We start from the raw sequence: 16,957 nt of genomic DNA on the forward strand, positions 1-16,957 counted from the left end.
AAACAAACTCATTTAGCAATAGTATAAGGAACAATTATTCTAGTTCTAGAACCATCTACAGAGTGCTTTCATGAGGTTATTTTCTTTTACGAAATAAGAAACAGGAGATCAGCCTGGTTAAACAAGTGGCCCCAGGCCACATAGCTGGTGAATGGCCAATTTGGGATGTTAATCTGGGTCCTGTGGTTCCAGGTTGAAGATATTTCTACCACTTTGCTCAAAGAGAGCTTGGTGTAGGATGCATGGGGTCATAGAGGTGAAGCAAGTACAGGGAGAACAGGAGAGCCCTGTTAGGTGAAGTTTCCTCCTGAGCTGTCTCCTGGAGAGTCACAGGACAAGGGCTGATCCTGGGGCGTGGAAATGCTTCCCCTTGCCTCTTCCTTACCATTCCTCCTATGGCTGGTCCTGGTTTGCTTTTGGGAGGAGATGTAAAGTATGTGGGAATCCTACAGGTGCCGAAGGATTCCTCCCCAACTCACCCCCTTGTACCCTGGACAGGATGCTGAAGAATTTCACTCTGATGACTGAGAACCCCGAGGTGGTGTATGCAAACCAAGATGTCGTCTGGTCAAAGTTTGAAAGTATCTTCTTCTCAATCTCAGGACTAGTCCATTACGCACCAGTGTTCAAAGACTATATCTTCCAGGGTCTGCAGGAGTTCTACCAAGACAATGTGTTCTACCTGGAGCTCAGAGCCATGCTCTTCCCGGTGAGCCCAGCTCCTCTCCTGTCTCTGCTCTCTCCTCCTCACCCCCCCCTCCCTCCCATCCTCTCCTCTCCCTTCCCCTCCTCTCCTCTTCTTTTATCCCCTCTGCTCTCCTTTTGTCTACTTTGCTCTGTCCTGCCCTCCCCTCCTCTACTGTCCTCTGGCTTAACTTTCAGCCCTTACCTTGTAGGTCTTCACAGAGCCCACACTAATTTTGGTTAGAGATAGAAAGCACACAGTGCATGGGGACATGTGTCCTTCCAGGGGATATTATGAGCAAGGGAGCTCCAAAATGGACTGGCCCAAGTCAAGCAAAACTGTGACCATGAACGTCCCTCCTCTTTTACCTTCGTTTTTCTTAGTTCCTACTTTTCACCTTCCCCCATGATGCACAGTGCCTCCTAGGAGCTTGGGGTTCCCTGGCCTTGGGCTTTGAGCAGTGTCTCTTGCCTGGACCTCTTGTGATCTGTCTCCTTTCCCATTCAAATGGTGGGAATGGGTGAGCTCCTCTGGGGTCCTTTCTGTGGAGTGTGGTTGAACTGGTGTATTCTGTGGGTAATGCTGCAGTCACAGGAGCAGTCAGAAATGGAATTGGGGCAGGGGCGATGTGGAAAAACAGGCTTCACCCAGTTTCCTGTTTTCTTTCGGCTGAGAGGAGCTGGTGGAAACTTGTGCCACCTTCCTTCTCCCGTGTGCCAGTGGAAAGGTGATGATTCAAACTGAGAGAGGGTGGGGTTCCCATAGAAGACATAGAATGAGAAGAGAAAAGGCCAACGGGGAAGCCCTGCATACAGCAGGCAGGAAGAAGAATCCATGAATTAGACTAAGAAGGAACAGTCGAGGAAGTGGGAGAACTTGAAAAGAGTCATCCCTGAGGCCAAGGGAAGGAGGTTTCAAGAAGAGAGGGCTTGGTGGGTGTATGGGTTGTTCAGACGTAGAATGCTTGCCTGCCATGTGGGAGACCTGGATTCAATTCCCAGCCCAGGCACAACTACCTCCCCCCACCAAAAAAGAAGAAGAAGAAGAAGAAGAAGAGAGGGTGTTAACATAGCAGGTGAGGCCAAGAAACTTCAGATTAAAAAGTACCCATTGGGTTTGGAAATGAGGAGGTCACCTTTGAGCAGTTTCAATGGCAGTAATTTCTTCTCTCACACTTCTGGAGACTAGAAGTCCAAAATCAAGGCATCAGCAGGGTCTTGCTCCCTCCAAAGGCCAGGGGCATCCTTCCTTGCCTTCTTCAGCTCCTGGTGATCGTTGGCCATCCTTGGTGTTCCTTGACTTGTTAGATGCAGCACCTCAATGCTTGGCCTTCTCCTCTGTGTCCGAATTTCTCTCTCCTTCTAAAGACACCCGTCATATGGGATTTAGGGTCCAACCTAATCCAGTTAGTACTGCATCTTAAGTTGATTTTATCTGTAAAGACCCTATTTCCAAATGAGGTAACGTTCTCAGGTTCTGAGTGGACTTGAATGGCGGGGTGGGGGCGGGGGGAGGCATTATTCAACCCAGAGTGTTCCACCAGCACGAACCCAAGACTGAAGTACACACTACCCATGAGATTAATTAGGGGCTATGGACAGGAGGAAGTTCTTCCCCAGTGCCAGTCGTTGGGAGATAAAAGACTGCACTCTACCCAAAGTAAAGAGAAAAGAAGAGAGAGAGAGAGAGAGAGAGAGAGAGAGAGAGAGAGAGAGAGAGCAATGCATGCCCAGGAATGGCTTATAAAATTTAACAGTTTCGCAAGATTTGGTTACAATGGATTTTCAGTAGATTTGGTTATTAGGGAAGGGGTTCTTTACAGTCTTTGACCTTTAACGTCTGTCCCGGTCATGTGGGCGGCTGTGTGACTTGTTGTTAAAATGTTGGAGAGGGCGGGGCCCAGGTCTGGGTCCTTACATTCCACCCCCATACAGCAGACTCCATTGCCCACAGGACAGACACTGCATTCATTAACAGTATGAGACACTAGAACATTAGGAGTTCCCTACACAGAGACAACAACTCCGCAAAACGAGGCCACCATGGCTAAGAAAGGGAATTAAATCATTCTACTGATAATTGGTGAAACCTGTGATATCACTCCTAAATGAGAAAATTCTCTTCCAGATTTTTCTGACATGCTGAATTCTTTCCAGGCCAGCAGGGTATTCTACACAGTACAATCCAAGGCAGGCCAGTGACACCTGAAAGTGATAGTTCAGTGCACACTCAGCATTGAGTTCTGTTGTACACGTAGGTTACCCCAGAAGCCTGTTGCTAGAAGGTATTTGTGACAACATTAAGAGCAAAAAGAATACAAGCTAAATTTCTCTTAGCATACAGATACCACAGCTTTTCCCCCTGCAATTGCAGCGAGATTTTAGGAGTCAAATCCAGTGAACTTGGGCATGATAAGTATCCACAGATTCATACATTCAGTGCCTTGGGGGATGGGGGATGGGGGCCCAGGTTAGTTACATATACAACTTTTGGCATTTCATGTATAAACTGTGGTCTCATACTTAAATTTTGGGTGGCCCCAATTATGGTCAGGTTCATATGTCAACTTGGCCAAGTGGTAGTAGCTGTTTGTCTGGTTGGGCAAGTGCTGGCCTGTCTGTTGCTATGAGGACATTTCATAGAATTAAACATGATCACGTCAACTGCATCCACAGCTGATTCCATTAATCAGCCAAGGGGAGTGTCTTAATCTAATCACTGGAAGCCTTTTAAGGAGGATTCAGAAGAATCCTTTCTTCCTGCTTGGGCCAGTGAGCCTCTCCTGTGGAGTTCATCCAGACCCTCCGTTGAAATTGTCAACTTCACAGCCTGCCCTACAGATTTTGGACTCTACATTCCCACGGTTATGTGAGACGCTTTTATAATTTTTATATTTATGAATATTTCCTGTTGATTCTGTTTCTCTAGAGAACCCTAACTAATACACCAATACTCCATGGGTTTAGGACTCTCAACCAGTCTGGCTGCATTGGCCAGGACCATGGCCAATTGACCTTATTTTCCCAAATTTCTAATGCTTGTGGCACAAGGTAATGTTCATTACCTTGTTGTGGCTGTAACATTGCTGGTCTTTTTACCTGAAATCGCAGCACCTGCATGCCCATCCCCCCCTTACCAATTCAACAGGAGTAGGAACAGCTGTGAGGGCCTGATACAACTGATGTGTCCACTGCTGCAGAGATTGCTTATCATGTTTTAATGGCTGTTTTAAAAGCCCAATCATCCTTTCAATTAACCCTGCTACTGTGGTGTTGTCAGTAAGATATCATGTTCAGTAGCCCAGGCTTGGAACTGTCCAGTAAAGGGTATCCCCTATCACTGTCCCCCCCCCCCCCCAATGCGTGGGGACCCCGAGGAATGCACTGAACTTTTGTAAGCTACATATTGTAGCTCTTTGGTTAGCTTTCCCTACTGGGTAGGCCAGCAACAGTCCAATAGCAATATTTATGGCTATAAAGGCATATTTTGCATCTCCGGATAAGGGAAGGGGCCCATAATAATCTACCTGCCACCTGGTGACCCAAATCTGCTTACGGCTGATGTGACTGAGTTGGTGAGGAAGCATTCTTGGGTATCACAGCAAACAGGAGGGGCAGGCATCCATGACTTCTTTCAGTTTGTTGTCTGGTGATGGGCAGTTGGAATTGCTATGCTAGTCTCCACAGAGTCTGGTACCCTTGGTGTCCCATCTTTCTATGCAACCTTTCAGTAGCCTTGTGCAATGTTGTCTTTAGGCTACAAATTTTTGCTAAGCCATCTGTTTCAGTATTGCCAGGAACAGAATCAGTGTTATCGGCAGAGACACGATAAACAGTTACCTTTTGCTTCTAATAGGTGGTCCAGGTATCTTCCCATACTCATTTTCTCCATAAGGGCCAGTCAATCGCAATCTCTTGCTCTTGCTTCCACATGGCTAGCCACAATGTCAGGCCCTGGTACACTGCCCAACTGTCAGCAAAAATAGTTAATGCATCTCCTTGTTTTTGTGAACAATGACCATCCATACGACCCTTAATTCAGTCCATTGGCAGGTTTGCATAGTCCCATTTCCCACCAGTGTCAGGACCAGGTTACACAGCTACTGCCGTCCAGGTGCCTGTGTGTTGATCCATTAGTATACCAGGCAGACTCAGGTATTCTGCCACATCCGTCCACGGTGGGCACAGAGACAGCAACCTTGGGAGGGTCAGCAGGGAGGGGCAAGTGTTGTTCTTCTGCATAGGAAACTGGCCTCAGGATATCATGCATTTCTGCACTTTAAGACGGTATTGAAAATGCTGCACTACACTAGATAAGCTTTCCATTTCATTAATGTGATTAATTGAAATCTTCTGGAGTGAGGCTTAGTGACAGTGTCCCAGATCCACCCTTGTATGGGGTTGGCTGTTCTTAACTTCACAGGGCATTTCTGAGTTAGTCCTTTAACTTGTAGTAAGGTATTACAGGTAGCACACAGTTGTTTTCCTAAGGGACTGTGCCCTTAGAGCTGTGTAGGTCAGCTCTTTTAACTCTCTTTACCTGTGGCCTTTGCTGTGAGTCCCACCCAAAGCCAATATCGGAACTGGCCATATCTAATTCACAAGGCATATCTGTGTCCACCCCCCATAAAGCCTGAGCCAGTGTGATAGCCAATCTGGATTTTTCAAAAGCAGACTGCTGGGAGGTATCCCATTGCTAGGGATAAGCTTTTCCTAATCAAAACATTTAAACATTTGGACTGAGTGAAGAATGAAAGGTGATCAATACCCCAACAATCCCAAGAAAGCTGTTAGTTGTTCTGGTGTATGCAGCATAGGGAAATATTGCACCTTATCAATTACCACAAAAGGAATAAATTTTGCCTTTCCCAACTATAAATACCCTAGAATTTGACAAGACAGCCAAGACATTGCAGTCCACCCTGATCAATTGCCATCCCCAGCCGTTCAGATGAATTAACAATGACCTGAGGCTGTTTATTTATTTTTATTGATATATATTATATACTCATATACCATGTAATCATTCAAAGTGTACTATCAGTGGTTCACAATATCATCATATAGCTGTGCATTTAGCATCACAATAGACTTCTCTTTTATTTTTTGTGAGAAATAACATATATACAAAAAAGCAATAAATTTCAAAGCACATTGCAACAATTAGTTGTAGAGCAGAATTCAGAGTTTGGTATGGGTTACAATTCAACATTTTTAGATTTTTACCATTAGATGCTCCAACACAGGAAATTAAAAGAAATATCAGTATAATGATTCAACAATCATACTAATTTGTTAAACCCCACCTTCTCTGTATAATTCCCCACCACCTTTGATCTTTCTCCCACTCTTTAGGGGTATTTGGGTTATGCCCACTCTAGCTTTTTCATGTTGGGAGGGGTTATCAATAATATGGGATAAGGGATGGAACTAGTTGATCTTCTGGAGAGGCTGGGCCCTCTGCATTTCAGGACTTATCTGGTCCAGGGAACCATCTGGAGGTTGTAGGTTTCTGGAAAGTTTCTATAAAGTTTCCACGCATTAGAGTATCTTATATAATGCCCTAGATGTTCTTTAGAATTGGCTGGAATGTTTTGGTTGAGTTTTGACAAGCTATGATAGGTAGCAATGTCTAACTGAAGCTTGCATAAGAGTGACTTCCAGAGTAGCCTCTTGACTCTATTTGAACTCTATCAGCCACTGATACCTTATTTTTTACAGTTCTTTTTCCCCATTTGGTCAGGATGGTATTGTTGATCCCATGGTGTCAGGGCCAGACTCATCCCTGGGAGTCATCTCCCCTGTTGCCAGGGAGGCTTTCAACCCTGGATGTCATGTCCCATGTGGGGAGGATAATGATTTCATTCACAGAGTTGGGCTTAGGGAGAGCAAGACCACATCTGAGCAACAAAAGAGGTCCTCCAGAAGTAGTTCTTAGGCATAGATATAGGTAGCGGAGCTTCTCCGCTACATACATAAGCATCACAAGAGCAAGCCTCAAGATCAAGGGCTTGGCCTATTGTTTGGATGTTCCCAATGTTTGACATAGTTATCAGGGATTTCCCCAGTGGTAAAGTTTAATAATTCCATATTTTTTCTCCCATCCCTCAAGGGACTTTGCCAATACTTTTTGATTATCTGCTTAATATACTCTGGAATGTATCTAGGCATTACATTAATCTGTACGGGATTAAGGCCCTCATTTTTATTCTGGGTTCCCTGTGTTTGGATTGTTTAAATGATCTATCTGGACAGGTTGTGTTAGATTATGCACCACAGAATATTTAGGTTCTGGAAAAAATAAACCTTTCTTCCTTTGGTCTCAAAGAGTAGGTGAAGTTCTAAAATACAGACAATGTCTTCCTTACCACTGTATTCTGAATTACCTTAATCCTGTCTTTATTGGCTTCATTTTTATCTCCAAATACCCAGGTTACACATATATAAAACAGCCTCTCAAAATCCAGAAATAGCAATGCGGGACAGAAATCCTAGAATGAGCTAGGACTTACCATTAAGGGATTGAGAAAACCTCAATTGAAAGGCGGAAGAGAGAAGTGAGACAAAATAAAGTGTCACTGGCTGAGAGATTTCAAACAGAGTTGAGAGGTTATCCTGGAGGTTATTCTTACGCATTATGTAGATAACCCTTTTTTAGTTTAAGGTGTATTAGAGAGGCTAGAGGGAAGTGCCTGAAACTGTAGAGCTGTGTTCGAGTAGCCATGCTTCTTGAAGATGATTGTACAAAGATATATCTATTGCAAAGTGACTGTGTGATTGTGAAAACCTTGATCTGATGCTCCTTTTATCTACAGTATGGACAGATGAGTAAAAAATATGAATTAAAAATAAATAAATAATAGATGGAACAAATGTTAGGTAGAGAGAAATACTAGTGGTTAATGAGAGGGAGGGGTAAGGGGTATGGTATGTATGAGCTTTTCCTTTTTTCTTTTTATTTCTTTTTCTGGAGTGATGTAAATGTTCTGAGAAATGATCATGGTGATGAATATACAACTATGTGATGATATTGTGAGCCAATGATTGCACACCAAGTATGAATGTGCATATATTAAGAATGTTCATGTTGTAAATTGATTGGTTTTATTAATAAATATTAATAAAAAATTTAAAAATTACCAAAAAACAAACACACAAACTACACTGTTACTGTTGTAATAAATGCAGAGTTAAAGATTTAAAAAAAATCTAGAAATAACAATTATTACTCTGTACTAAATGTGACTGCCATAAGAGCTTGCAATCTAGGCCCCAGTTTTCTTATAAGTATTTTCTAAATGAGACCATACAATATTTGCTCTTTTGTTTCTGGCTTTTTTTTTTTAGTTCCAGAAAAGAGTTACTAGTTAACATGACATCATCAATATAATGAAATAGAGTCATGCTTTTCAAATCTAAGTTACGCTTAGCTGAATCCTTTGCTACAAGCCTACAGTACATGGTCAGGCTATGTGAATAGCCTCACTGGAGTGCGATGATATTCCTTTTTTCTCCTTCTCAGGTCAGGGCAAAAATGGGTTGACTGGCCCTATTTAAGGGAATACTAAAGAATTGAGTGTTAATTCCTTGTTGCAAAGAGGCAATCTTTGAAAACACAGCTACAAAGGTGGCATCACTCCATCCTTTCTCTCCCAAATTTCTGCTTTTTTTCCTTTTCATAATCAGATAAATAATCTACAGGACCCCAAGCCTTTGGGTCCCAGTCAGGAGAAGTAAGATTATGCCCTCTTACTCTAGCATACTTGCATGCTATTATTTCTAAACTTTTATCTACAAGGCATAGCCTCTCATTTTATGCATTCTCTAAATCGGCTGATTTCTCTGCCTTTCTAACACATCTCCTGCAATGGCCGCAGTGGCTTTGTGAATTTCTGTCTTCCTTAAGACAGCCTGACATAGCTGGTTGCACTGCACATAATGGGAAACTGACTGTAGTACAGACAAACAAGTGTTTACCAAGAAAGCAGGCCACCCCAGATTACCCCTACAGAATCCCCCTTCCCCAGAACTCATGCTCTCTATGGCTGGTAGCTCTTTGGTCTCCTGGCTGGCTCACCAAATGTTCCAGTCCATCACAACCCCAAGATCAAAGAACACACTAGACAGAAGAATACCCATGAGGTTAATTAGGGGCTTATGGACAGGAGGAAGATCTTCCCCAATGATGGCCAGTTGGGAGTTGAAAGTCTGCACTCTGCCCAAAGCTAAGAGAGAAAAAGAGAGAGGCATGCCCAGGAATGGATTATTAGTTTAACAGTCTATGATATTTGGTTACAACAGAGTTTCAGCGGACTCTCATGAGATTTGGTTATTAGGGGAGGGGGGTTTTGCATTTTTTGAGCTTTAACATCTGTCTTGGTCATGTGAGCAGCTGTATGACTTGCTTAGGGGGTGGGGCCCAGGCTCTGGGTCCTTTGACAGAGGTTCTTTTTAGGATAGGGGAGAATTTTCTCACAAAAGAAAGCAGGTTAAAATAGAGAGAAATGGAATTAGAGCTAGAGCAGCAGTCCCTTGGAACAAGGAAGAGGTCATTCTAGCACCTAGGAGAGAGACTTGAACTAAAGAAGTTTCTCTCAGTCTGCAGGGAAGGAGTGAGTAGGGCAAATAGAGACTTTGGAGGGATGAGAGTGGAGTACTGAGAGAGGAGGTCCTGCTCTACCTCTCTTGTGTTTTCTAAAATGGGGGAGACAAAGACATTTGTTGAGACAGGGCAGAGCAGCAGATGTTTGAGAGAACTACCTTGGGGGATGGGACAGGTTGCTGATTGCAGGAGATAAAATGATTGTCTAGAGATCCTGGGCGCTGCCCAGATAGGAGATAAGATTCTGTCAGAGTCCAAGCTGGTGTGTGATTTCCTTCTAGATCAACCCAAGCCTGGGGGTAGAAAATGGTTTGATTGAGCCCAGGTTTACCATTAGCAGGAAAGACACTATGGAAGAAGGTAGAGGTAAGGCAGCTGAGAAGGGAATAGAGGAAGTAATGCCTGGCAGAATGGGGTGGGGGAAGAGCATTCAATGAGAAGAGCAGATGGATGAGAAGAGTTGAAGGTAAGTGAATGGGAACTCACAGGATGGTGGTGAAGGGAGTAAACAACCTGGAAAGAGAGGAGAGGGTGGGAGAAACCAGAATTTCTGAGCTCAGTTCATCTGAAGTAGAGAGTCTGCGTGGGTGATAAACTCCAGGGTGAGGCCATTGACATTGAAATTCTAAGTGGAGTATGTGCCCTTGGGATTCAGAACACCAAGAACTAGGATGAAATCACTCAGGATGATGGCAAAAGTGGGGTGTGGGAGTAAGGGCCTCTCTTAAAGTAGACTGAGAAATGGGGTCCTTGAAGCCCTAAGAAAAGGTTAAAAAATTGTTTTGATTTTTTGAAATAAAAAAATTGTTTTGATTATTTGGTTTTAAGGAAGGAAGGAAGACTGGAGGAATGAATAAGGGAGAAGACTAAAGGAATGAATAAGGGAGAATCTGAAAGGAGGGACTCCTAAGTACCATGAAAAAATAGTTGAATTTGGGGCCTTTCATTTTGACCAGAAGCAAAGAATAATGGGGTTTTCAGGTACCATAAGATCCACAGGTTTGAGCTGGGGAGAGCTGAGGCTCTGGGTTGGGAGCTGGGTCTGTGAAGAGAGGAGCCCTTCCTCCTAGCGAACAAATGTTACTACATATTGAGGGGAACTTTCCAGAAGGCATTTTGGGGAGGGGTGTGTTACGGAATGGGCAGGATTCCTGAATGTTCCATTTGGTCAACTCATAAGAGTTTTTGCTGGTTAAAGGTTTTAAGTGGCTTGAGGAAGGTAGCCTTTGCATAGAGCTCTCTAAATTGTATCTACAATGGAGTCTGCTAATTCATTCAAATACTAGCGGAGCGTACAAACACTTTGATGCCTGATCTTCAAGCTTGTGGCAGGGCTCAAAGGATGGCAGTCCTTGGATTTTATCAAGTCTCATGGTTTTATAGGCTCAGAAATTGTACTGTTTCTATACTCAGAAGTGATAGGACTCCAAATTCATGAGACTGATGTATAAACAAGAAAGTAAAAATAATTGACATAAATTTCAGAGAAAAATGTCAATCCGACCAGACTCTTATGCTTCCTGATCAGAAAATTATCTCCTTGAAGACAAATTTCAAACTCTTTCAGCCAAATTTCAGTCAGAAGGCTGTCTAGTGATCTACAGTCCCAACAAGCCCCGTCCTTGAGCTCTCCGAATCTAAGTCCGTAACAGTGTTCTTTACCTTTTGGAGAGTTTGATGAAAACCATTACCCTTTTCTCAGAAAACAAAAGTATTACAAAAATGAATAGACATTATTTTCACACTGATATACACCTATAAAATGAAACAGATGTTTCAGCAACAAGTTAATACGAAGTGACTGACATTTTGCATTTTTCCCTTTTTGAAAATGCTATCTGGGACCCTCTAAATTGATTTCACTACCCCTGATTTGACATAAAGGGTTCAGGGGCCCTCTAATGAAGGATATACACCTACCCCAAAACTAGTTATTCCAGTTTGGGGATCAGGGACAAAGCTTCCTCAGGCCTTAAGGCTCCCTTTTTATTGTGTCTTGGACTGACTTACCTTCCTCCTTAGAGATGTTAATACCAGCAGGAAGATGAGTTCTGGCTGGGCCTGGGAGAGTTCAGTCTCTCTTAGGTGACTTTGCATCTCCGCTTGGATCTGTTTGCTTTCTGGTTTAACTCTGTCTACAGACTTAAATTTCTGAGTTCTTGAGCAGTGGGTGTGGAGATACCGTTGCCCCTCAGTAGAGCTTATGCTCCTTTTGCAATCAAAGTAGATACGCTCTGGATACCAATAGTCAGGGTATCCCAGCTACATGATCAAGAGTAATCTTCTAAAAGAAAAGAGAGGGTCTGATCTACCCTCTAGCTAGAACAGGGTTTCTGTAAAAGATGAGTGGGCACTTGGCCTGACCTATGTAGGATGGAGGAGACTGTGCTTCCCACAGTTCATTACCTCCTTGGGCCTAGAAACCTGGCTCTTTCCACCCAGGACCCCGCCCTATGTGAGCCCCACCTCCTGGGCATCCCCTCAGCCCCTCCTTCCCACCTTCCTGGGACTCTGGCACTGGATTTCTTCCTCCTTTGTCTTCCTCTCAAGTTTATTTCCCAGATCCCTCCTTCCTTTCCCTGGGTTATCTATGTCATAGCATACAGGCTCTGAATTCCCAACTAGATTTTGAGTTACTTCAGATAGGGACCAGATCTTACATTGCACAGGGTGGTTGGCTGGCACCAAGAGTCATGATGATGTTTGTTGATGGTGGTGCTCAGACTTTGGGGTACGTGGAGGTGCTGTTTAAATTATAAACCCTGGTTTTGGACCCCAATGTCTCAGGATTCTGATTCTGTGTATCTCTGGAAACTGCAATGTTAACTCACCCAGCTGGTTTCTGATGTAGATGGTCTAATCCAGATCATGTTTTTTTCTCCTCTTTTTTTCATTTTTACTGTGGTAACATATATACAATACAAATCTTCCCATTTTAGCTACTTTCATGTATATAGTCAGTGGTATTAATTACATTCAAAATGTTGTGCTGCCATCCCCACCGTTCATTACCAAAACTTTTTCATCACCTCAAAAGGAAACCCTACACCACTAAGCATTAACTTACCATTCCCCCTCACTGCCCACCTACCCCCCAACCCTGTAATCTACTTTCTTTCTTTATGAATTTGCCTTTTCTGGTTATTTCATATAAATGAAATCATACATACAGTATTCATGCATTTCACTCATGCATTTCACTCAATATGATTTCTCCAAGGTTCATCTATGTTTTAGCGTGCATCAGAACTTCATTCCTTTTTATGGTCGAATAATATACTATTGTGTGTGTGTGTGTGTGTGTGTGTGAATGCCATATTTTGTTTATCCATTTGTCTATTGGTGGGCATTTGAGCTGCTTCCACTTTTTAGCTGTTGTGAATAATGCTATTATGAATACCAGCGTGCAAATGTCTGTTTGAGTCCCTGCTTTCTACTCTTTGGGGTATGTACCTAGGAGGGGGATTGCTGGGTCATATGGTAAGTCTATAGTTAACTTTCAAACCACACTTTGAAAAAGGAGTCTCTTCACCTTGACCTTTACAAAGCACTTTATCTACATAACTTCAGTTGAGCCTCACAAGAACTCTGTTTCAGAGGAGGTATTAATTCATTTTACAGATGTGGACACTGAGGCCCAGAAAGGTCAACCTAAGGTCACATGGCTCATGAGAGCCGACCAGACAGAAACAGGGATCCTAATTCTGATCTATTTTCCCATGGCACTGAGCATATAGCAGCCACATTTAAATCAAAAGGAGCTCCCAGAGAGGGCATCCAGCTTCAGTTTCAGCACTTCTGGAGAAGAAATGCCATTTCCCAAGATGGTGCTTTACCTGGCATTGAATTGGCCCTGGGAAGGGGGTAGCCTCATGCTGGGCAAATGCCCAAGTTTGCAGAACCTCAGGCTCTGTAGGAGGGTGGGGGGAAGAAGGTCGTTGAGGGTACGTTTGAGGCCTGTGACTTTCCTCTTGAGCCTGGAGGGGGACGAATCTGGGGAAGTGGCTGAGAAAATGGATTGAAGGAAAAGAGAGAAAGCCTGGAACACAAGAGAAAGTTTGGTCCGGTGGAGAGACCTGGGTGCCAGAGGATGCAACCTGGGGGTTCTGCCTAGCATCCGTGCTCCCTCCCCACTCGGTCCCCGGAGCCAGTCCTCCTAGAAGGTAGAAGCTGGCCGGGATTTCTGATTCCGGTAGAGGCTGAGGGGGATGGGATCTGACCATTTGTTCTGGCCTGACCCTCGAACAAAGGCCTCTAGCCATGGAGAGTCTCAGCCTAATGCCCCCCATTAGCCAGAGTAGGGGGAGCCATCAACACATTAACAACTAAAATCCCGTCTTCACTGGAATTCTTTTGCTGAACCACTTTACTGCCCCTTTCTTGGCTGTGGGGCTAATTCAGGGCCTGGAGATGATGTGGATGGACTATCCTGGCTGCACAGCCTCCTATTGTGTTACTAATGCTCGATAACAAAAGCTACTCGCCTGTAGCAACAGTTGCTAGGCGGGTCTTATCTCCTGGGCTCCATTCCCTTCCCCCACTGCCAGAATCGGAGGCCCAGACTGGGTCCCGGCGTGCTTTAGCAGGGCTCTTTTCAGACCCCAGAGGATTATCCACAAGAGACTGGCCTGCTGGCCCTTAGCAATTGAAGACCTGACGAGGGACATGTCTCAGGGAAAAGGGACCCACGATAGTTGTTATCAGGCATTTTCGGGGTATGCCGCCATGCTTCTAACAAGGACTACTAGCATCCCCCCTTTCCCGCTGCCTCCTCCAACCCACCCCCAGACGCTTGCTTTTTCCTGGATTCTTAGCAGACATGTCATTGAAAACTCCCCCTGGCTTGTTGCTACAGGGACCACCTTTCTGTATTATTGGAGAAACTCTGCAGGAATAGGGCAACTCGAGGTTAGGGGCCCCTCCTCACTGCTCCCCTTTATGATGACACTGTTTGCTTATCTGTAGAATCCACAAAAAGGGGAGTGGTTAACCCAGCTATAGATTAGAATCCCCTGGGGAGTTTACAGAAAACAGGTTCTACTCCAGAGATTCTGATTTAATTGGTCGGGGGTGGGGGGTGGGGGTGGGGGCAAGCGTTTTCTCCCTCCCCGGGTGATTCCAGTGTGCGGTCAGGGCTGAGACACTGGGACCCACTGGGCTGTTACTAGACGTGGAATTGGTGAGTGCTGGGGCAGTCTCAGGACACACGCAGCCCAGGGTAAGCAAGGAAACGTGGCGGAGCTCCAGCCCCCACCTCAACCAAAGGGTGAGGCTGAGTGCCTTTACCTTTTTAAGCCTTACAATCCTCATCTGTAAAATGAAACCCACCTAGCAGGGTCATCTCGAGAATTAAGTGGGACTAGGAATGTGGAGCTCTTGGCATATGCCTGGTACTGAGTAGAAGCTCAATTCATGCTTGTTAAATGAACGATTCTCCAGTAGTGAATGCTAATTGCATTGTGAGTTAGAAACTCTGAGTTCCAGGTTTGAGGTCTGATATAAATCAGTAATTGACTTTGAGCAACTTCTCTTCCCAAGTTTTCCTAAGGTTCCTGCCAGCTTCAAAATTCTACAATTCTGTGATATCGTAGACAATAAAACTTTGTAATCTTATAACAGTGTACATAAATAGGATGTAGTTTGAGTAATTTCTCCATAAATACACAGCTCCTTAATTAAACTTTAGGTAAAGGTTGAGAGCGTGTGTGTTGAGCTTACTGTGCTTCTAACTCACAAAGCCTTATTAAATGGCCATAGAAGCTTTTGGTACCGTGTAGACTTAGACAAACGACGCCACCTACTTGCGCTTTCAAATTGAGTTCTTAAGATATTAACTCCTCTTCCTCCGACGACTGCAGGTTTTGAGTAGTTTTTGTAGTTCTGATAATAGACTTGAGATAATTACAATAATAGCTGCTATTTTTATTAATAGTTACCACTTCTCAGTGCTTTATGAATATTAACTCATTTGATCCTTGCAACAACCCCATGAGGCACGACTGATTTGGAACAGATCACATCTCCCTTGGGTGCTTGAATCCAGAAGTGGACCGAAGCCCCCCAAGTGAGTTGAGAGCCTTCCAGGAACCTGGCTTCTAACCACTCTAGCCACGAGGCCGTGAGGAGCTGCGGCTCACACCACAGTCCTACCCCTTGAGGGGGGTGCTCTTGCACATTCAAATTCTGTCTTAGCTGCTTCCATCAAGCTGCTGTTTCTTTGCAAGAGGCCCAAGCTGTATAAGCCCTGGGCCAGGGCAGGCTTGGAAAGAAACTAGGAAACTGCTCAGGGTGTGGCTTTGGCATCTGCAGTCCCAGGGGCACTCCACGCCATGGGGTCCCGCAGCGTGCTTGGAACCCTGGAAGGTAGGAGTCCCAGCCTCCTCCGGAGATGAGCCCTGGAATGACAGAACCACTCACTGGGAACTGCTGCTGTAGGGGAGCCTCCCTCAATGCAACCCCAGTCCCACCGTTTACTTCTCTCTGCATACTTAACTAATCTGCTAGGGATTGTCTTTTAGGCAAAACTGTCTTTTGACTCATTTGTTTCTTTCTTTCTCTACCTTCTATTCTGCAAATCTCTCTACCTGCCAACATCCATCTAATCTAGACATTGCGGCCCTGAAACATGCTGCCTACAACTTGGTTCTCCCCCCCCCCCCCATGGGCCGGCACCGGGAACCGAACCCAGGTCTCTGGCATGGCAGGCGAAAACTCTGCCACTGTGCCACTGTCGCACCACCCCAATTTGATTCTTTTTTTTTTTTAACATGGACAGGCACTGGGAATCGAACCCAGGTCCTCTAGCATGGCAGGCAAGCATTCTTGCCTGCTGAGCCACCGTGGCCCGCCCCCCAACTTGATTCTTTTAAAACTCCATGTGACCCCAGGCATGACTCCTGGCCCATGGACCTCCCCCCTCCCCACAAACAAAAACAAAAACAAAAACTCCATGTGGACAGTGTTCTTCCTAATTGATTCTGTTTTTGTTTTGAGCACCCACCCTGGTGCAGGATTAGGGGAATTGGGGAGATAGAAATGACATGGCCCACCCTCGGGGAGCACACACTCCAGTTAGGGTGTCTGAGCAGGTGACTCGGTAGTGACAACCCTTAGGCACAGGGTAGAGTTCTGTTCTCCCTGTGGCACACCAGCTGGGCAATGCCCAGACAATTTCAGGTAACAATTCTGCATTCTTTAAAGTATTGGTTCTCAAACTTTTTGGTCCTGGAACCCCTCCCTTTACATTCTTAAAATTTCAAGGCTGTCAAAGAGCTTTTGTTTATTGATTTAGATCTATTGATTTTATACTGTGTTATTAATTAAAGCAGAAAATTTTAAAATGCAAGAACACACAAGCATGCATGCATACATGAACACGTGTGAACGCATGTGCTGGTGGTCAGAGTGATGATAGCAACACGCAGCACTTTGCTTCTGGAAAATTTTACCATCTGCTTATGATGAGAATGAGAGTGAAAAGGACAAATAACATTTTAAGGTTACCATGAAAAGTATTTTGACTCTGTAGACCTCCTGGAAGAGTCTAGCACCCCTACAGGGCTTCTTTGATCACACTTTGAGAACCACTGGGCCCCACCACATCATCTTCCTTCGGCATCAGAGATGTGAAGGTTCTAACCGAGGGTCTGGAAGTCTATTAGAGAGAAGATG

General features: G+C 44.5%; 1 protein-coding gene across 3 annotated transcripts in view; it reads left to right on the forward strand.

Moving 5' to 3' along the window:
• Positions 1-16,957, forward strand: part of ADA2 (adenosine deaminase 2) — a 66,912-nt gene that overhangs the window by 38,190 nt on the left and 11,765 nt on the right. For all 3 annotated transcript variants that reach the window (XM_077169583.1, XM_077169584.1, XM_077169582.1), the window contains one exon: positions 499-709. In XM_077169583.1, the coding sequence (XP_077025698.1) occupies positions 499-709 (211 nt within the window). The remainder of the gene's footprint in view (positions 1-498; positions 710-16,957) is intronic.

Source organism: Tamandua tetradactyla, chromosome 7 (assembly GCF_023851605.1).
Source record: "Tamandua tetradactyla isolate mTamTet1 chromosome 7, mTamTet1.pri, whole genome shotgun sequence".
Lineage (NCBI taxonomy): Eukaryota > Metazoa > Chordata > Mammalia > Pilosa > Myrmecophagidae > Tamandua > Tamandua tetradactyla.